This window comes from Triplophysa rosa, linkage group LG5, assembly GCF_024868665.1.
Source record: "Triplophysa rosa linkage group LG5, Trosa_1v2, whole genome shotgun sequence".
NCBI lineage: Eukaryota > Metazoa > Chordata > Actinopteri > Cypriniformes > Nemacheilidae > Triplophysa > Triplophysa rosa.
Genome location: NC_079894.1, coordinates 9,239,666 through 9,262,693, shown reverse-complemented (window position 1 = coordinate 9,262,693; position 23,028 = coordinate 9,239,666). Strand labels below are relative to the sequence as shown.

The following is a 23,028-nucleotide window of genomic DNA, read 5'->3' as shown; positions in this document are numbered from 1 at the left end:
TGCATTTACAGCATGGATGAACCAGGGGTTTTATACTGCCCATGTTCATTGTTTTAACTGTAATGCACCACAACAGCCAAGTGACTTGCGTGAGCCACCTTATTCCCCTGTGCTACCCTACATTTTCTATTTAAAGTATTGCAATATATCGCAAATGTGTATCGTATCGAAATACATAGCAGTATTATTGTATCGTGACCCATCTATCGTGATATGTATCATATTGGGAGGCACTTGGCAATACACAGCCCTAGTGTATACACAATTTAATGTTAAAAAACGCTGTATTTTCCACATACCGTGCATGTTTGTATCTCCTCTTTGCCCCGCCTCTCTGAAACGCGCAGATTTTTTACAAAGCTCATCGCTCTCTGAAAAGCGAAGTGTGCTGTGAATGGCCAGTTAACCAGTGCGTAGTGATTGGTCAAATACTGCAAGCGTGTGATGGAAATGTAACGCCTCTTATATTTGGAACATCAGGTTCCAAAGCAATTGTACTGACAGGTACGCCCACCTTACTTGCGTATACATTTGGGCGGTCTAAGTCAAATCATACCACGAACTGACATAGATTTGTGGGGGTGTGGTTACACGAGGTGTTTCAGGCAGGTCTGGGTGAGCATTCGCTTTTATATAAAATGCATTTTTTGTTCCGACACTTTCATTTTTGCAATTTTACGTGTCTAATACATGCATGGGCAACTTATAACACACCAAAGACACAGAAAAACACGTATTCACGCCATATGACCCCTTTAAAAGAACTCCTCAAACTGGGCTGATCATCTATGAACTTTGTGCAACATTTCAGCATAGTCACAGTTTCCTGACCTTTTTCCCCCAATGCAGCAGACGGTCATTCAATGGATTGGTGGTGGCAATGGATTTGCAGTGGTGGCATTGGAATTTTTTTTTTTTGGTCTTGGTCAAGTGGCTTTTAACTGTTGTAATTCTACTCCTCTGGCCTTTTGCTACTTTTCACAATCTTTCCAGAAGCTTATTTATGTGTCTTGTGTAGCTGGATTAAAGAAATGGACCTCTGACTCAGTCTGAAAGCAAAAAACAGGGCATGACTGCCAATAGGGGAAGAAATGTTCAACCACAAGTCTTTCCAGCCATGCCTGATATGCCATAATATTAAAGGGTACGTCAGACACTAGGGACGTGTAAAACTACATATCTTTATAATCAGCTAGTCAGTGGGTTGTCTGCAGGATTTATTAGGTTGACTTTAAAAGGAATTAACTTCTCATGAAGCGTTTACAGTATTTACAGTCTCTTGTGTGTGACGTTACATCTCTAAATGTATTTTAATTACCAGTATTATATAAACTTATTCAAGCTGCCACATGTATTAGACTAAACTAGACAAACTAGTTGATCTCACTAATTGACATCCTGACACATAACCTGGCTTTTAGATACCATAGACCAATTTGTAAGGGATTATTTATGGAAGCTCTTGAAGTGTTAAATGAGGAACAACAAAGTCTTTGGGCTTTGTGAAGCTGGTATGTGAATGATGGTGTTAAAGGTAAACCTCTTTTCGCTTGATGTGAAATAAGTCCTGACAGTGCCATAGCTTTGCTCTTTTTCTCCAGCTTCTCTCTTAATTCTTTCACCCCTTTCTCCTTCATTTACCCACTCATTCTCTCTATCTCTCTGTCTATATGCTAATCCCTTTTCAAGAGCAAACACACAAGCATCTAGACTGCCACTGAGCTGGCACGCATGTCACTGAGGTATAGAGCTGTCAAATGAGAAAACCAGAGTTAATTTTTATACACTTACTGGGGCATTGTCTTATGTACAGAAACATATCTTAATGAAGATGATTCTTATAGCTTTAAAAGAAAGCCATGTTTGAAGCCATTGTGAAATCGTGACCACTGACCAGGTATGTGTTAAGTAAGTTGTATGTAAATTGCACCGGATATAATGATTAAAGTTCTCTGCTGGTCAGTACAATACAAATACAAATACATAAATTAACACAAGATGTTTTGCAACATTTTTGTAAATGTTTACAAAAGCTTAATCTGATCTGGTCAGCAGTGATGAGCTGTGATTTATGGAATGTGTTGAGGAAAGTCTTAAGATGTTCTTGACCGTAAAGCCAGGCTCTTCTGTGGTTCATCTGGAAACTGGAGCTCTCATCTGAAACTTGACTCCACAAGCTCTTCCTTAGAAGACCACACATCACTTATTAATGGCTTTCTCAGACGCCATGGTTGAATACCTGGTTTTAGTGTCTGTTATGTAAATTCCTTTGGTCACAGCTGAGCTAATGATGGTTGTTTCTTCATTTCAACCACTGTGAAATGAGGAAAAGCCATAGTACATAATTGCTGGTGGTCAGTAATGACTTTTGGCTTAACCAGTAGTGCAGGGGCTACCTGTTTTTACAAACCAGGGTTTTTTCATTTTTAATTAATTTATCATTATCTTTAAAATACATTTATTTTTTTGTTGGTTGTTAGACTGACATAAGCCTGTTTTGTTTTATAGCTTCTGGTTTCAGATCATTTCATTTTCAATAGTCTCTTATATGTTCCACCTTTCTTGAGTCTTAAAGTGATAGTTAACCCAAAAATAAAAATTCTATCACCATTTACTCACCTCTTGTCATTTCAAACCTTTATGACTTTCTTTTCTTCCGCATAACACAAAAGAAGATATTTTGAAGAAAGGTGTTTCCAACTCATGAGTCCAACTCTCTAACCATTAGGCCACGACTGTCCCATAATGAAATATTTGGACGTGTTTGATGATGTCATGCCGTCACTGAATTTTCTCTGGTTTGGTCACTGTACAAGACTGTAATGAGTGGAATTTTATGTATTTTTGTTTAACAAAGAAAGTGGTTTGGAGGAACGGATATTTATGAGGTGTTACACTTTTTCTTTTTTTGCTACTCATATGAAACCACGTGACGCACATGGCAGAACTTGTCAGGGAATTTTATGGGTTTTGCTCAGCAGATCTTTTTAAACACCGTTCTTTATTTCTCCCCAGTTGAAGGTTTGTACCTGATAGTGATTTTTAGGGGCCACTGGGTTCCCTTTCAGCACTTGTTATATGAAATCATTCTCATTAAGAAAGTTCTTACTGGTTATCATGATGTCAGCGTCCAGAAGATAAAGTTTCATTCGCACAATGGAGCGTAACTTAAACAAACCCACTATATGTTCTGGCAGCGCACCAAAACCAATTATTCCGACACATTTTGAGTTTGGCTATAGTGTAGTCAATAATGAATAATTGTGAAAGTCTCTGAACAGCTGGAGGACTCAAAACTAAAACCTGCCTCCTGTGGGAAACAGCAGCATTTCTCTTCCAGAAGAGCTTCATCATCTGTTCAGTAAGGGGTGTGGATGTGGTGACCAGCAGAAAGCACCTATCTGGTGTGGATGGGGCTTGAGAATGAGTCAGCAATGCTCTGCATTCCAAGGACCGGACACTAATGTGTCTATCCTGGTAGACTGTGTCATCAGTATGCCGCTCTCCTGTGGCTGTCTATCATCCTAGCTGGGCAGCCGTACTACTTCGTCACTGAAGTGGCAAGGTGCTGCGCTACAAGATGCCAGGTTTGAGTTACTGCCTCCTGGACGCCAGTCTCCATTAAGATCTCTATCTGCTCTCCCTACATCCCCTTCATCAAGTATTTGGACACTTAGTAAATTGTATTTAATTAGATAAAATGTCTATCCAAGTGACAATTTTTTTAACTGAACACTTGTTTTCTTTGCTAGTAATGACCAACTGGCCACAGGGCTTTAGTGGATATGTGAAGTCAATTCCTGTCAGGTCTTATTCACTGGGGCCTCTAGTAGAGTGATGACAGGCAGTGCAACACGTCCGTTATTAACATGTTTTGTTAATGTGTTGATGCACGATGACAATATATCAAGCTGGAGTGGGATTTTGGACCAACAAAATTTGTGGACGGAGAGGCCTAGTGCAACGCCAGAGATGCAAAGCGACTGGCAAGATGTCCTTTCACACATGCTTTTCACAACATTGGCCGGTTGGGACAAAAAGTCATATTTGAATGTAATTGGTAGCTTTTTTTGGTCTTGTTTTATTGAGTCACGTCTGCTTACAACACCGTGTAAGAGTTACATAGCAACAAGTAAAAGTCCTGCGTGTTGCTTGTAGAGCCCAAACACTTTCTTTAAGCTTTGTGTATATCTTCCATGTTTCTCTCTGTTTGAATCTTAAGTTATCTGCAGGTTTTCTTTTCCACTGCTGTGAAGTAAAAACTGTCCCATCTGCACTTCCTGTTCTTGAGTTTAAGCCTGGGCCAGGAGCTTATAAATTCCCATGCTGTCTGTCTGTAGCCCATGCCCTTTGTGAAAAGCTTCTGGACAACAGCAATATCTAATCTTCTAAATCCTGCTGGAGGGCCCGGGTGGAGGAATAAGAGATACAGGAAGTTAGAAGAAAAGAGGAGGAATGAAATACGATAAAAAGGCTTTCACGTGATAAGATACATCTGGAAAGCGAATCCTGGGTGTACTGGCACCATTAGTTTTGTCAGTTGAACAAAATGGAAATCGCTGTGTCTTTGCTGTCCCGTTCTCATGTCTCCATGAGCTCCAATCAGTTAGTCAATGAAAGTCTTTGATATATTGATGAGTAGGTAGTGTGCAGCAGATGTTTAGTTTTGTACCTGGTAAGAAAACTAGTGCACAATAAATGCAGTCATTAAAGTTAAGGAGCTGTTGCAGCTACAGCACCAGATTATCAGTACAGCTTTTTTCAAAGGCTGCTTTGTTGTGGCAGAGGGTTGATTGTCTTGTTTCTGTAGGCTGAGCTTTAATGTTGTACCGATGTCTTCATTAGGGTATGAACAGTTATGACCGCTTCTCTATTGTTCCATTTGACTGATGGCGTTTCATAACAAGTAACTGCACTAATAATATGCACCGATTAAGATTTAATTGATCATTTATGAGTTCTTCCTGTTGCAGTAATATTCTGAAGTATAATCTCTTGCCTTTCTGTATGGGTATAATTTATGTTTCCAAAAATGTTCAGAGCCTTGGAAAGATTTGGGAAGAATAAGACATTTTTTCTTTTACAGGATCATAGAATTAGGTCACTGAATATATTTCTTCAGGCTTATAAAAAATCTAAAATAGAAAAAGGCTGTGTTTTTTATTTTATTTTGTATTTGATATTATTATTACATCTGTGTTTTACAGTGCAGAGCAGGATATGTTCCTGGATCATCATCCTCACTGTCTTCCCTTACACAAAGATTTTTTTTCGGTTACACTTTATATTAAAGTACACAAATTAATTGTGTATATAAGGTAATGCAGAATTCATATATGCTTTATACATATTAATATACCACCAATATGCATGTTAATAAGAAAGTAGTTAATATTCCTTAATCCTACCCAATAAAAACTACTTAATTAAGAGTTTACTGAGGCAAAATTAATATTTCATAGTTAAGAAAGAAATAGAGAAATGGACCCTAATCTAAAGTAATTTTTCATATTAACTATAAGTATATTAGTCTATATATTTTCAAATATTATTTAATACATTGTTAATATGTTAGAATATCACAGTTTATTGACTTGTGGAATTGCCACTTTTTATATATTGAAAAATATAAACACTTGGAAAGGTATTATTTAATATATTGCAATGAATCTTCCAATATACTCTCATATTTTTTGTTTAGTAAGGGTTGTCATTGTCAAACAAAGTTTAACCTTATCTGTAAGTATTAAACCAGAGGGAAATGTTATGCTGATAGTACAAAAATTGTATAAACCCCAACCCCAACTATTGGTTGAATGTTGTTAATGGAAAAAATGATGATGCAGGAACATGTCCATCAATGCTGCAAATCTTTGTAAAGCTTCTACATGCATGGTTTTCATAAATCTATCCTCTTTTTTTATTTTAAATCGTTTATGTATGCATTCATGACATGTGCATATTAAAATCATTTTGGTCGAAGTGCATTTTTGACAGTAAAATTCTGATAATAGCTATAGTGATATTGAAATTGCAAGGCTTTGTCACTTGCAAAGTGTCTAAAACCTATTAAACCTTAATCCTCTAATAGCTTCATTCCATTCCAAATCTTACTTTCTGAATATTAACAAAGCACTTCACATTTTGTAATATTTCACAGAAATTGTTATCTTCAGTTTTTCCCATCCTCTTAATGGCTCCGGCATCCATCTCACTTTCTCCCCTGAGGCTTTGAGGGTTAAATGTGCATCCTGGTTACCGTGTGAAGTAGTAGTATCCAGTCAGCTTGTAATCCTTCCTTTATGAACGTATTGTTGTTGCAGGCGGACGCTTTTGAAAGTCATTACTCTGAGACAAACAAAGCGTGCTGCAGGCCCCCTTTAGCAGTTTGTGCACAGCAACAAGACTGGGCCTGACCACTAACAAGTGAGAGCTTACACAAGCTCACGGTTTCTCCTTCTTGGGCTTCCGGTTGCTGATTCTTTAATGATCTGTACAATATATTGTATCCCTCACTTCCTAATTGGGCCAAGTATAAGCAGACCAACATGATTTATTGCTCCACTTGCTTAAAGTAATAAGATCTGCATCCTCGCTGAGGATGAGGTGTTTGAGGCATTATTTGTGGAAGACGTGACTGTGCTACCAACATTGCACAGCCCAGAATCTTGATGTTGAAGACCGCTGTCGGTTGTGACAGAAAACACTGCGACTTCTCAGCATGCGAGTGTTACTCTGTAATTAAATGTGGAATGAATGTGCTGTGTGAAAGTGGCAAGAGGAGAAAAAGGTGCCCAGCAGACACTGGTGCATCTGTTCCTTATGCTTCTTCCAGAGGAATACATTTCAAAAGTGTGGGTGGATGTTGTCTCGCTCTCCAAACAGTGTGTGTTTGTGTTTTACGAGCAGCTTTCACCATAACAATCACTGCATGGTAATTACAGCATTAAAATGAGATAAAGAATGTTGCCTGACAATTAAAACCTAATCTTCCAGCGACGTTCCTCTCGATTTTCATACTGTTCAATACTAGCCACCCCAACACAGCTAAACAAGGTTTAGTCATGAAACCAGGGAGGTCCTATGCGGTAAGAAGATTCCCATCAGACGTATAATGTGTTCGTATGGGTGTCCATACCCCCTCTGTGATGTGCAGGTGTAAAGCTCTGACTCTGGCACCCCACCGGCATGGAAATAGAAATATCCACCCAGGCCAACAGACGTCCCAGCAGGCAAGGGAAAGTGCAGGATCATGTGTTGATCGGCCCATTAAATGGTCATTAAGAACCCATTGCTTTGGTGTGTTTCACACATATCCTGTCATATTGAGTTCAGCCTCACTTGACAACCAGCTATGTCCAGGCCCTCTTTGAAAGCACACTGTGTTATTGAGATGGTCTGTTTTGGGGATACGGGAACTCAAGAGTGTTATCCTCTACAATAAACAAGTTCTTCAGTGTGTCTGTACTGAGAAACTCAACGCTGCACATGGAAGACCGGGACACGCACAACTGTCAGCCACCAATTTCCTTATATTTACTTAGAACCATTGATATTTAACAAAGAAATGCCTGTTATTCTTTTCCTGCAGGAGTGATATACATATAACAGTTTGAGTGAAGACGTACACTGTATGGCCAGCCTGTGTTATGTGGGCACCCATCCTTTTAAACTTGTTTAGCATTTAATTTCAAAAACCATTAGCATTAAAAGTCTAGAGTTGGTCCTCTAATAGCTTCCACTGTTTGGTGAAACTCGGCTTCAGTAATTTGGTCCTATTCTGAGCATCAGTGGTCAGGCTGTGTTGTTGGATGATGGGGTTTGGCTTGCAGACAGCATTTTAGATCATTTGAGTGATCTATTCTATCATTTGAATGCAGGTCAGTTCAGTTCTTCCACACCAGACTGAACTGTTTATTTATGGACTTTGCATTGTGCGTAGAGACTAGATCAAGCGCCCATCCCAGACTAGCCACAAAGTTGAAAGCATATGCAATTCTCTAAAATGTCATTGTCTATCATTGCATCAGAATTAGTCTTTAATAGAATAGCCTAACCTGTTGACTTGAAATAGGTGTCCATATATTTTTGTACTTTATTTCAGTGAATGTGATTAGGTTTTACCCATAATATGCCTAAAAATAAATATTAAAATATTCTATGTATTAAAGAAGAAAGCTTCTTTTGGGTTCTTCTATTATTAATTTATGTTTATGATATGCAAGGGTAAATCCTGCTATGCTGAAGCTGGCTGGCTGTCCTTTATGGATGTGATACTCCTTTTGTGTTCTATTGTAAAAAGCAATGACTGTCTATATAAAGATAAAAGTGCAACAGGCTGGGCAGGCAGGGCCAGTCCATTGTAAACAGTTCCTCCAATATGCAATACCAACGGTGTGGATTGCAGGTTCTCCCTGTAAACTCCCTTACCAGGTTTTTCACAAAAAAAATCTGTCTTCATTTACTCACCCTCGGATTGTTCCAAACCGGTATACATTTATTTGTTGTGATAGTCAATGGTGGCCAAGAACATTTTGGTTACAACCATTCTTCCGAATATCTTTCTCTGTGTTCATCAGAACAAAGACATTTATACAGATTTGGAACAACTCGAGTGTGAGTAAATGATGACGGAATATTTATTTTTGTGTAAACTGTCCCTTTAACTGCTATGTATTTGCACGTGAGTGTTGTGTGAAGCAACTGCATGTTCTTCATAATACTGAGATTATTTGGAATGTTCTTTTAACAAAATGTTGCATTGAGTATTCACTTAAAATGACCTTATTTGGATGCAAGACAATAATCATGGTTATATGTGATAACCGTGATTAGATCACATTATCTTGACAGACCAGTAGAGATAATAGTGGATTCATATTGAAAAACATTTCTGGAGACTTCTGGTCTAATCTGATATGGTATGTGCAAGGAAGTGCAGTTTTAAATGTAGCTATTGCTGTGAATGCTATAATGAGTGATCATATTCAGGGTTTATATGAGGTGAGATAGTGTTGGAGATTCTGGATACTCTGCTGTTGATCTACTTAGACGTGCAGAAGACTCTGCTTTAATGAGGCCTGCTATGAGAAGAAAAAAATAATATTAGCTTTCCTGTGGCTCAGTGGTTAGAGCATGGCACTAGCAATGCCAAGGTCATGGGTTCGATCCCAGGGGATTGCACATAATCAGAAACAAATGTATAATACAATGCAATGTTAGTCACTTTGGATAAAGGTGTCTGGCAAATGCGTAAATGAAGATGGAGATGGAGGAAAAACACAAGGGCCAGAAGGAATAAGAAATAGAAGTCAAGGAAAGAATAAAAGAGTACACGACGTTGGGATGCAATTGGGATGAATAATTTTTTAATGCATGCTAATAATTTGCTTCTTGTATACTTGCATTATAATAAATATGCTTATAGTCCCTCAATGACTCAACTGTTGACTTCATTAGAGAACAAAAGGAGAGTATGAACAATCTTTAAGTCCATATGTTCTCAGGAGCTGCTTGTCCTCTGCAGGGCTGTATAAGAAGCTTTTTGGAATCTTTATGTGCAACGTACATTAAACATTTCTACATACAAGACTATGTGTAAAAGAAAAATGTTTTTACTCCTTAGGTTGTATTACTCCTTAAGTTTGAGGATAAACATAAACATAGACTCTAAAGCATTATTTTTGATTACCATACTAAAAATCGGTATTGTCAGAATGAAGGAGGACGCTATTGTATTTTTATGGGAGAAGTATTGTTTAAGTGTGCCGTTTGTGGACACCTGTCTCTTGAGTAAACTTGCTATTTTGGAAACAGAGTTGGGGGGTGGTGTTGTCAAAGAATGTTAATGAAGCGTCTGTGTTCTTTCATCACAAGCTCTTTAACAGCTTCTACTAAAGTGGGTCTCTTTGAACATGGTTTAAGGACTGCTTTTGATAGCACAGGAGACACAAGATGCCCGAGGCTTAGATATTCTTCATAACCACATGTCAGTCTTACAGTATTACAGCTATACAACTATTACAGTACTTAATTTTATTTCTCTGTTCCTTTTTGGTTGAAAGATGTGGTTTGCGGTTCACTGGTGGTTCACTTTCATGCTGTCAAGTCTGTGTACACTGTCCTTTTTATGACTCAAGAATAGAACCAATTGGTCTTTGACTGAGCCATTTCTCTGAAGAAGAGCAAGGCCGGATGTTCAGTGTTCTTTATTGCTTACACAATAAAGAACTACACCTATCATGAGTCTGAGGGTGCAGTTGCACAGCCTAGGGTCTCAGAGACTTTATATACTTTGATTTCTCTAAATAAGTGCCATCTGTATCTCCCTCATCATCTTTTTGTGTTTTTACTCACAGGTGACGTTCACGTTGGACTCTCAAAGCAGGAAAGCAAGAGGAAGTGTGAAACATCTGCTGAACACATCGCCAGAAAGCTGTCACCAGGTGTGTTGTTCTGGCATTGGAGAGGGATCCAAAGGACATCTTTATGCCCACAGGCTTCCGCTGTTCACAGGGGAGATGATCTGGAGCGCTGCACACAGGCCTATCATTAGGCCATTGGGGCCCATGCTAAGAAATGGATAGCTTTGCCACAAAATGTTATAGTGCAGCTTCCCTTAACTATGGGGCACCGGTGAAGGATCATTATGGAAATATTTGTTTTCTTGAATTCAGCATAAGCAGCAGTTTTTGGAGAAACTGCATATCAGTGTGTGGCTAAGCAAAGCAATTTAGCTTTTTTGGACTTTTTTTATATTAATGTGTATAGCATTTATTGTTTTTAAGTGAATGATTTACATCACATAAACAGATTTACGGATTTATGAATAGACAAAGACCATGGCAGCCACCTATCGCATTGTTGTCAGCAGCATAAACTGTTACAACAGTGTTGTTATCGACCGTCGTGTCCAACATACTGTACACTACTGTAATGGACCCTGCGGTGCCATTAAACATGGACTTAACTGCACAGTGGCTCACCGGAGTACATGTGCTGAGCTTCTTGATACCCCCATGTCCAGACCATGCTCTGAACGGCCCATCAGCATTCATGAGTCGAAAACCATGGAGAATGGCAACAGCGGGCCCGGTGCTTTTTGTGATGACTTCCACCAGGTTGTCCCTAGAGTCAAGAAAGGATCAGCCGTCCAAAGCTCAGCCAGTCTTAAGGATATTACAGGCGAGGCCATTAACCTGGCCAGTGGGAAAATCAAGGAGTTTTCATTTGAGAAGATAAAATATTCGTCCAGCCATGTGACTTTCAGAAAGGGCCGTAAGGTTAGGCCAGATTCCTTTAGTAGGAGGTCTACCGATCTAGACATCATCTATGGCCAATTCACAGGCAATGATGAGAACTGTCCTCCGTTCGGCCTGTTTCAGAAGTCTGTACTAGAAGAGCACAAGCTGAGTCGCAGTGCATCCCTGGAGCAGAACTTAAATAATATGGCCACGCTCTACCTTAACAGCCTCACGGAGGAGAACCTAATTACCCGCATTCTGGAGAAAACTAAAACAGACAGCAGTGCCTCAGGAGAAGATATTAAAGCTTGCCTGGACATTCTCCTCAAGTGCTCAGATGATCTAAAAAAGTGCACTGACATCATCAAACAGTGTATCAAAAGAAAGTCAATGGGTGGAGGCAACGACGACTCAAGTAATCCTGAGGTCATTTATAAAAACGTGATGGCACGTCTTTCCAACTACCTGAAGAGACTTCCTCTTGATCTGGAAGGACAGGCTGGAAGGCAAGAGCACAGTGAGCTTGCTGAACTTGTGAATAGCTTACATGGGCTACAGCAAATTCCGTTCTCCCCCATCTTTGGCAATGAGCAACCTCCACGTTATGAGGACGTGGTTCAATCTTCTCCACCCACAAAGCCTAGGATCAAATCCCCCCAACCAGAACCTCACGAAAGCTCTAGGGATCTTGCAAGCAATCTGAAACCCATTCAGAGCCTCTCTGGTTTGTCAGCACGAACATCTCCGTCAACTAATGGTTTTCAACATGGCAGCTTGCCTTCAGCCTGCAGTGGCAGCTGTTCAATACCCTTTATGTGCCACCACACGGTCCCAACCTGCCGACCGGACACATTCTCTACTACTAACTCTCTTTTGTCTGCCAGTAGCGAAAACCAGTGTAAAGATAACATGGAGATGCTGTATATCGAGGAAGAGGATGGAGATGTGGGGAGAATGGCAGACAGAACAAGTAAAGGGGATGGGAAGCACAGCTGTGGACTCTTAGAGTCCAGACAATACTCCAAGAAACCAGCTGGCTACTCTGAGCCTAGTGACAGCGTTTCAGAAAAACTTAATGAGCTTAACAGGAATGGAACTGCATTCAAGCCTAAAAATGATTCAACAATCAATCAGATGTATTTGTCAAAAAGCCTGGACTCCAGATTGTTCCCAAAGTCAACCTCACACGTTTCTAAAGGAGGAGTGGATGACATTGATAAGCTGCTGATGGACCTTGAGTGTCTTTCCCAGAACATGCAAAAGGAGCCTCCACTGCCCCCTAAACTTAGGAACTGTGCCCAGCAGACCAGCAGCTCCCCTCAGCACCAGCATTTTATTGACAGCTCAAGGGTTAAAGACATATCTGCAGCAGGTTCCTCTGGCCCATTGATGACCAAGCAGTCTGGGCCAGGAGTTGAGGCCACAGAAGAGGATGATGGAGCACTGCTTCTCAGGATTCTTGAGAGCATTGAGAGTTTTGCTCAGGAGCTGGTGGAAAGTGGAGCTGGGAGAGGAACTCAGTCTAAGGAGCGTGAGGTCATGCGTCTCCTCCAGGAAACGCTGGCCACCACCAAAGCAGAGGTGGCTTCACATCCACTGCCTTTACCTCCTTCTGAAACCACACCAATGCCTGTCGAAACACCAAAGTCCACACCTGCACCAACACCCTCAAGTGCCCCTATAGCCATAGCTACAAGTACATCTACTCTGAGGGACACAGGCTCAACACTTCTAATCCAACAGATGCCTGAAGTCATCAGGGTGAGTTTGTCCAAACCAGATAAATGCATATAGATGCATATAGGCATGCATCCGTGATGTGGAAAATCCGTTTGACCATTAGCTGTGCAAAAGTAGAGCCTTCATACTGTTGACAGGAACCCATTAGAGATCAGGTTTCTTTTTGGAAAGTTGTGGTATTCATAATCTGGGCCAATATTAATTCATTTATTTTTCTTCAGAAAAAATGGAATTTGCTATCATAATAATGCAGGAATAGGCAATGACGGTCCTGGAGTGGCTCCAACCCTAATCAAACACACTTGAAAAATCTAACCACAGCCTTTAGGATTACTTGAACATGACGTTTGACATGAGGTGTTTTATTAGGGTTCCAGCTACTGTATAATATGCAGGACATTGGCACTTCACGACCGACGTTGCCTACCCCTCGATTAATGGCTGAAATACACTACACTACTTTTAAAATCTTGAAGTATTTTGCAAAAAGTTATATGTCTAAGTCTATAAGTGTATGGGGTTCTATTTATTTTACTCCTTATTGCATATGTGTCTTAACTATTGCATAAGGTCTAGGTAAATGAACTTCTGCAGTCCTAAATGCTGGTTTTGAGCTGTCCTAAATATTGGTTTCATAGTTTAATGTCAAAATCAACACATTTTAGTGGGATAACCATCTTTGGTTGTGTTTTCAGCACCTTTATATTTTAGCCTTTACCTGGTAATTTTTCACAATCCTTTGTAATAGCCTAGATTTGTCACATACACACTATTTGATTATTTTGACATGTGTATGTAGAAGCAGTAATAGCGGTAGTGTCTTGCCGCTGACAACGCTAGTGGATTGCAGAGAGGCACTTTGCAGCTAACTGTGGGGTCAGTATCATGTGTCTTCTGAAGCTGGCTGTCAACTTAAGCCCATTTTATTCACATCCATCATGGTGGGGAGAAGAAAGCACAATTTGTCATACTCTAGTTCAGGGGTCCTGGGTGAGATTCTGACAAGAAAGTATTTGTTTATAGAATGATATGAATTTCTATAGTCAAGATGGTCCATGATACCATGATACTTCAAATAATCCTTATTTATTCTTTCTGTTAAAGTGTCGTGAAACTACAGTTTTAAAGGGGTCATATGACACGGCTAAAACGAATATTATCATTTGTATTATCAGATGTAATGCAATGTGTATACACGATTTAAGGTTCAAAAACGCTGTATTTTCCACGTACTGTGCATGTTTGTATCTCCTCTTTGCCCTGCCTCTCTGAAACACGCAGATTTTTTACAAAGCTCATTGCTCATTAACCAGTGCCTAGTCATTGGTCAGTACTGCAAGCGTGTGACAGAAATGTAACGCCTCTTACCATATTTGGAACATCCGGTTCCAAAGCAATTCTACTGACAGGTAGAATTGCCTTACTTACCCACCTTACTTGGGTATACATTTGGGCGGTCTTGGTCAAATCATGCCACGAAATGACGTAGATTTGTGGGGGTGTGGTTACATGAGGTGTTTCAGGCAGGTCTGGGTGAGCGTTCGCTTTTAGATAGAATGCATCTTTTGTTCTGACACTTTAATATTTGCAATTTTACGTGTCTAATACATGCATGGGCAACTTATAACACACCAAAGACACAGAAAAACACGTATTTGCGCCATATGACCCCTTTAAAGAATGCATAAAAAAGTGGATAAGTGCCAGCCTGTCACTGCTCACCAGGTCACGACCCTGACCGTTACTTACCTTGACACTGCAATATGTCATACATTTGATACGACATACACACATTCTGATCTTTTGTAACGTTCGCAACATGTTAATTAAAAACTAGACAGTAGAAAATAGTCTACATAAAGCACCTTCCTGATCAAATTAATGGAAATCCATCACACCCTTGTCTTCACATATGTCTGTTCACGTTTCAAAAATGTGTTTCATGACCCTTTAAGAATTAATAACTGTCAACTTTCCAAAGTGCTTCCAAGCTGTTTATATCCTGTGTCAATCCTCATGGCACATTTAAAACTTGCTCTTTACGTGTCCTCTGTTCTCTCTCTCTCTCTCTCTCTTCCATCATCTTTTCTCACACTGGTAAATCCTCACATATTTATTTTCCAGCCTTTGTAAACCAATACCGGTTCGAGCTCTATCTAGGGCATGCTATTTATGACGTTGCCATGACATCTGTCAAGAGTGGAACCCCCCTAATAATGGGGCTCCTCCTCCAGTCCTATTTCTGTACCTGCTCTGTGCATATCTAAGAACCCTTAAGGTGGATGATTCGCATACTTGCACACCAGCTCGAACACACGCATGCAAACCTCTATTTGTATGCAGAGATGTGCCCTAATGACTATTGTGATGTTTTTAGTTCCATATTAGACACGTTGCAGAAGTGTTTTTTTGTTTCTTCAAGCTAGTGAAGATACTGGGTTTCATCTAAAACAATGAGGTCACATTTCAAGTATCAAGGTTGTTATTCTTCTTTTTCATATTACAAATGTTAGAGTGAGATGTTTAGATAGGAAACATGCATGTTGTCATAAACATCATCCAGGAGCAGTCTCTCATTGGTCCACATGTTATTTTGGGACCAGGCTGTGTTGCTGTAGTCATGCAGTTGGTGTAGTGGACACACCGTACTTTCAGAGAGCACCGGTAGGTCACAGCAAGAGCAGGCAGTGGGAATTTTGGCACAGACACTGTTAATGGTGTTGATTTGCCCAGGGCACTTCTCCTCCTCCTTGTCATCCACAGACAAAGGTGTCAGGAGGACTAAATCAGTTTGCTCCCGCCTACTATTTCATTCCGGCAAGAGACTGGCTGTTGCCAGAGGGAAAACGGAACCAGTGTTGCTGTGGGGGTGACAGCTAAGTTTGGGAATAGCTTTCTGCTCACCCGATCCCCTCTCTGGCACCCGAGGGAGCAATAAAAATAAGAGCGCTACGCCAGGAGCCCTGCCCACTGCCCCATTTAAACACAAAGCTGCCAATCACAGAGATAAACAAGGCTGGAGAAAGGTTGGACCCACGTGTTCTTCCTCCGAGCAGTGTCAGATGCGTTTACTTTTTATGAATCTGCGGAAGGGTCTTATCTTTAACATGGTGCACAATGCCCCAAATGCACCCTGGTGTTTAACCGACCTTTTTCCATGATTCGTCTCATTTAGTTCCTGTGTGTCCATCACAAACACAAAAATACGGAATGGATCAAGTTGTGGTCCATCTGTCAGCATTTCAGCACCTGGGGAAACATCTCCAGATCTAACAGTTGCTGTTGTGCATTGCTGCAGACCCGAGTGTGGTCTTTGTTTGTGTGTGTCTTTTCTTAACATGGTTCACTGCTAGACCAAACAGCAGGTGAGCTTGAAAGTGGAAAGTCAATCTGGGTTTGGGATTCTTGCCTCTGTCTCATTGTTGACGGTAGTGGGGGGTTGGGAAGGGGCGGGTAAAGAAATTGTCATTAAAAACAAAATAAAAAAACATGCATGTTGCGTGCAATTCCCTATAGCCTATATTAAATATTTGGGAATTTATATTTTCATATTTTATTAGGTTCTTTGATAAGGTTACAATACGTTGTTCTACGTAGCAACGTAACTTGCGTGATGTCCCCAAACCGGAGGAAGATGGAAGACGAGGTGCTGGAGAAATTAAGGTTGGGAATTTACATCATTAAAAGAAAAGAAGGTCAAGCTGCTAAATCTGATGTTTGGGACCGGTTCTCAGAAATAGTTGCAGCAGGAGTCAACAGCAGTATCGGCAACGTGAAGTGCAAGTTTCTATGGTTCATAAGCTTATGTTGTTGCCAGTTTACAGGGCAATGTAATCTAAGGGCTGTTTCCAAGCATTTTTAGGCTGAAATAAAGCCTGTTTTCATTTACATTACAATGCCTAGTATGTCTATTTAATGGTCGCGGGGCATGTTGTAAAAATAGATACAGCGGTGCGGGCTGGGGCTGGCCAAATAATTTCATAAAAGCGGGACCCACGGGTTGGAAAAAACCCTGACCCTCGCATCACTAGTTGACGGGTAATCTCTTTCTCCGAATGCTGGAGTTAGTGCTTTTCTCATGAGATTGTCTTTACTACAGCTCTCTATTTCTTGGTTTCTTTCAAGTTCTTTATGGTAAAAGTCTACAGTACTAGTGGCCAAAAGTTATATCCGGGGGACATATTTGCGCTATACCTGACCCTCTTGGTTTAGAGAACCATCAAAATAAGTGGTGTATGGTACAAAATGGATAAGGCACTAAACCTTTAAGGTATTTACAGGACAAAATTATTTAGCAAAAAAGCAAACCACAGTGTATCAGAGAATATGGATTTGATTTGAATATGCAAAAAATTTATAGAAAAACAACGCTTACAGGATTTAAAACATGTATCGATTACAATTGTGGTAATATATTGTAGTCTTTATAAAGTTTTTTGCATGTGTTGTGTTGTAATTTCTTCCCCTTCTTAAATTCTTCTCAATGCTGAGCTGAGCTTCAGTTTAAAGGTGTGATGAACTGGGCTTGTTTATTTTCTTATACTGTTGTATGAGGTCTACTTATGACGTTCGCGTGGATTTTACATTTAAAAACATCAAAATCGATAAGTAATAGGCTATTTTCTACCTGGGTTTTGAGGCCAGCTCTACAAACGCTCGGTTTGAATGGGCGTTCCACCATGAAGGCTTGGAAGTAAACGCCCACTGCTATGATTGGATAGCAGTTTGCATAGTAAACTTAGTTGGAGCCTTCTGTGAATTTGGTTAGCGACATAACGTTAGGTTACACATTAGCACCATTCGCACGAGATTAGCATTATCTGGGGACCTCGTGTGATTTATAAATTACCTCCCCACATCAGTATTTCATGTGACGCATTCGCACGGGATAATTTTACTCAAATTTACTGACTTATTTCCCGGATGTGATGGCAAGGCTTCGCGTATAGTTTGTATAGCCTATAGTTGTATTGCGTTTAATGATATATGACCATACCTGTCAGCATTTGAGACCCGTGATCGCAAACCGGACGGATCACTGCATCTCAAATGTTATGAGTTTCCATGATAAATAAACAAACCAGAGACTCCTGGTAACCTATGGATATGACCCAGCACCTGAAATAATACCAAAACACTTCAAAACAGCCTCCATTATTCGCAAACGTTGGATAAAACCTTGAAAATTATGTATGAGCCCGCCAATTCACAGAGATCGGGCTTAAGATGACAGACAACCTCTGCAATTAATACAAATGACTAGAGGTCCCCAGGTAATACTAATCCCGTGCGAATAGTGCTCAGGGCATATCAAGCGATAACAAAGCAATAGTGACGCATAGTACAAAAATGTTTTACTCACATAAGATTGCTGCGCCATTCCTATCGGATCCAATATTGACGGCACAGCACTGCTTTTTAATTTTAGTCTCTCCGCAAATCCAGCATCGACCTTTGCTTTGTTCACGAAGGAATCCTCGGAGAAATGTTTTTTCATGTTTTTCCCACATGAGCTGAAACGTCTTTAAAATAATTTTCCTAATATCGGAATCTGAAGGAAGGTTATGCAGCGACTGTATTCTTCCACAACCAGGGATGGCACAATATTTAGCTATCTTTAACAGCATGTTTGTTCATATTGTTAGTAGTTCACAGAAATAAACAAAAATGATCAACCTTAACACATACCTACAAATAGTAAATTCAGAAAAACTGAAAATAATTTTGAAATGATCTTAATTTTTTCTATGGCTGTATTTAAAATGCAATAGTCTCCATTGAGTAAACCAATGATTTGAGGCCTGCATATAAAGCCTGCCCAGAGGCCGTGCCCTCCACAGTGGATCGGAGTGGATCTTTCTCTGTTGGCATGACCACATGGTGCAGACAAGGCAATATGTCCTTCACTGCACCTGTCAGGAAGTGCCGTTAATCTCCATAGTGACAGGGAGTTACGTTAAGAGCCGCAGACACATCACAGTCGGTCACCACTGGCCAGACAAAATTCCTGCAGTGTTTCCCATTCATTATTTAATTAATGAATGTCTATTTAATGAAATGAATAATAAAATGTATAATTTGTTCCGCCAGTTTCAAAACGAATCACTCCCATTTAAAATAAAAAAGCGCTCATAAAACAACAACACATTGATGAGAAGAGCAACGGCAGTAAAGGCTGCATGAGACAAACAAGTAGGCTAATAGTGCCAAAACCGCCTCATATATATGGTCTTCAATGTGAATGTATGGTGATTTTGTCAGACGATGTCGCGTTTATACCTCAGGATTTTAGCAGCAGTTGAAGTAACAGTTGGTTGGACACAAGATGTTATTGGGTCGTGTTTAGTCACTATTTTATACTCATTTTATGTCTGACAACAGAACAGGTAATATGTGAAAATAGCATTCAGTTGTGTTAAAATACTGCATAATGTGATCAGAGAATAGAAGCAAAACAGATTTCAAGTGCCAAAACTAGACCACCAAACGCAAACACGGCGTGACGACGTCACAAATATGCTAATCAGTGTGTGATGTCATCAGCGCCACAGTCTCTCAAAATTCTGTGGGAAACACTGTTCCTGTGAGAGGGTCGGGTCGACACGACACTTCAGATGAAAGAGATAGAGAGTGAAGAAGAGCTCCAGAGTGCCCTCGTATTTTACTTGAATATAGACATTAGCAAACAACATCTGAAATATGTGTGAGTGTGGGAGAGCAGCCCAGTCTTGATAAGTGTTTGTTGTTTGTGTATCACCAAAACATTGCTATGAGTCCATTTAAAGTAAGTTATCTTCAGACCTTGTTTTATAGGATCCTGTAAAGCCTTCAGCTTTGACCTTATGTGAAATTTTGTAAGTATGGTTAAATGTCATTCACGTATGTGCTAACTTGTATACATTAAAATGACCACAGAGCAATGTTTTGGTGGTGGGCAAAGTGTTTCCCTGTAAACGTGTTAATGAGAGAAAATAAGCCTGCATGATAGAGACTAGTTAGTTTGCCTGCTCTGAGCATTAAACCAAGAACAGCATGAGACCCAGAGGAGGAAACAAAGACATGAGAAATGAAAAACCCACAACAAAGTGACTAAGAGCAAAGACGAAGAAGAAAAAACATTTACAGTATATTTACTGATAACTGATGGCTGTCGACAGCTCTTTTCAAAACACATTTCTGTCTGTCAGAGTCAGAATCACTCAAGTCTCAATCAAGTGACAGCATTGTTGCCTTGCTGAACATAGATAACACACATAATGAAACATGAGTACTGAATGAGGATTCTTGTGTCTCGGACCTCCTGTGGTGTCCACCTTCTTATTTTCTGGAATTGTTTGCATGGGGTCAACAGGGAATTACATCATCAACACGGCTGCCCTGCACTGAGAGGAAATTAAATCACAGCAGGGGCTTGAGCCAAGAAACCCCTGTTCACACAACATCCTTGTGTGAATCTATGCCTGTTGCTATTTGTCAAGTGTTTCCAATACAGAAAGTAGAGGATATACCTAACGATACAAAACTACATGGCAACAGCCTTTAAACAAAAGTGCAGTGTTTAATCACTGATGAGCACTGAATATTGTACTCCTAGCCCTTGGGAATTCCCAGGATTTAGGATTTCGAAAGGGTTTTGCTAATGGAATACTTCCAATTGGGTGCTACTTAAATCTCCAAGCTGGCAGGATGATTTGGCAGTAGAAAAACAGGAGCTTTGTGTTACCTTCTGTGCCATGACCATTAGCGCTGCATCAGGAACAGTAGCTACTTGTAAGTGATAATGTACAGGCAGCTGGTTGTTATCGCAGAAATAAGCCCCGACAGTGTGATACAAGACCCTCCGCTTGGCAATTTGGTTTAATCTTTTGAAAATATGATTTTTCAAAATAAAAGGCCACTCTAAAATGTGCAAGTTTTGAAGGAGCGTGCAATTGGCATGCTGACTGCAGGAATGTCCACCAGAGCTGTTGCCCATGAATTGAATGTTCATTTCTCTACCATAAGCCGTCTCCAAAGGCGTTTCAGATAATTTGGCAGTACATCCAACCGGCCTCACAACCGCAGACCATGTGTAACCACACCAGCCCAGGGCCTCCACATCCAGCATCTTCACCTCCAAGATCATCTGAGACCAGCCACCCGGACAGCTGCTGCAACAATCAATTTGCATATCCAAAGAATTTCTGCAAAAAAACGTCTCAGGGAAGCTCATCTGCATGCTCGTCGTCCTCATCGGGGTCTTGACCTGACTGCATTTCGTCGTCGTAACCGACTTGAGTGGGCAAATGCTCACATTCGGTGGCATCTGGCACTTTGGAGAGATGTTCTCTTCACAGATGAATCCCGGTTCTCTTTCTGTCGGTCTCTCGACGTTGTGTCAAGACAGAATGGGGTTTGAACTTGAGAACCTATCATATCGGAGTTGACTTTTAAAAGGCCAATGAAATTGGCGAATGGCATGAGCATGCCAATCTCCGCCCCGTACATACGGGTATAAAAGGAAGATGGCGTGCCCCATTCATTAACCTTTTGTTCTTTGGAACCTGGGAGGCTACATGCTGAGCAATTTCATCTGCGAGTTTTCTTTACTGCTGGATCCTCTTCTGTGACTTTCCCCTGGGCGTTTTGGCAGAGTCAGAGGCATCGAAAAGAGCAGATTTCCTTTTTTCGCTCCACGGCGTCTCTCGACATGTCTCACCGCTGTGCTTGTGGATGCGGCGGGCTCATCCTGTGTATCTTTGCCCGCAGACGGCCGCCACCTTGAGAGGTCGGCCTAGACTCCCGTCCAAAGCGTGTAAGTTCTCGTCCGCACTCGTGTCGAGAGCTTACACCACTGCGGTCCAAGCTGCCTCCGCCCTGCACGCCATGGCTATCCTGCAGGTACACCAGGCCAAGGCGTTGAAGCAACTGCACGAAGGAAAGTCTGACCCAGGGATTATGCAGGAACTTTGCACCGCCACTGACCTCACTCTCCGGGCGACTAAGGTGACGGCGCGAGCCCTGGGTCGCACGATGTCCACTTTGGTGGTCCAGGAGAGACACCTCTGGCTGAACCTTGCACAGATGCGCGACGCCGAGAAAGTCCGCTTTCTCGACGCGCCCATCTCGCAAGGTGGGCTGTTTGGGGATACGGTCGAGGACTTCACACATCAGTTCTCGGCTGTAAAAAAGCAGAGAGGCGATTAAACATATTTTTCCCGGCCGCCTTCAGGCCCTCGAGGTCTCATGCGGCGTCCGCTCCGGTGCAGGCGCCCCCGCGACAGGCGGCCCCCCAGAAGTGCAAGACCCCACGGAAGAGAGCATCATCTTCCTGGCAGCAGCCACAGAGAAAGCGGAAGCTCACCTGATGGGAGGAGCCCAGGGGGATCGAGAGCGGGCACGATGTCAGCCATTCCATCGCGATCAGGTCCGAGGGGGACGGTCCCTGCCCCATCCCCTCCTCCACCGGGCCTGGTGGCCACTCCTTCACAAAAATAGTTTCCTCTCTCCCTGGGCTTTTCTCTCCACAGACAGTTGCAGCCTCTCCCCGACGTTGCGTCATAGATTGTGGTACCGCAGCAGACCCACAGGCATCAGCGCGTCGACCTCCGGTCCCAGCAGGCAGGTAAGTCAGCAGTGCCGCTTGGACCCCCCAATACAGTAAAACTGCACAATTTAGAGTGGCCTTTTCTTGTGGCCAGCCTAAGGCACACCTGTGCAATAATCATGCTGTCTAATCAGCATCTTGATATGCCACACCTGTGAGGTAGATGGATTATCTCGGCAAAGGAGAAGTGCTCACTAACACAGATTTGTGAACTATATTCTAGAAAAAGTCTTAGATCTTTGAGTTCAGCTCATGAAAAATGGGGGCAAAAACAAAAGTGTTGCATTTATAATTTTGTTCAGTGTATATTATTAAAAGACATATTTAGATTTAATTCTGTCAAAATGATTTGCTGCGTCCGAGTTACCAGATGTTGTTAGTTTTGAGAGGTTGTTATTTGGGAATAATGAACCTGCAAATGTCGCGACTGGCCAATCAAAATCAAGCATTCCAACGAGC

The 23,028-nt window shown here is 41.2% G+C and overlaps 1 protein-coding gene across 2 annotated transcripts in view; it reads left to right on the top strand.

Annotated features, from left to right (window-relative positions):
* Positions 1–23,028, top strand: part of ppp2r3a (protein phosphatase 2, regulatory subunit B'', alpha) — a 79,772-nt gene that overhangs the window by 31,859 nt on the left and 24,885 nt on the right. For both annotated transcript variants that reach the window (XM_057334052.1, XM_057334051.1), the window contains one exon: positions 10,359–13,004. In XM_057334052.1, the coding sequence (XP_057190035.1) occupies positions 10,842–13,004 (2,163 nt within the window). In that variant the 5' untranslated portion in view covers positions 10,359–10,841. The remainder of the gene's footprint in view (positions 1–10,358; positions 13,005–23,028) is intronic.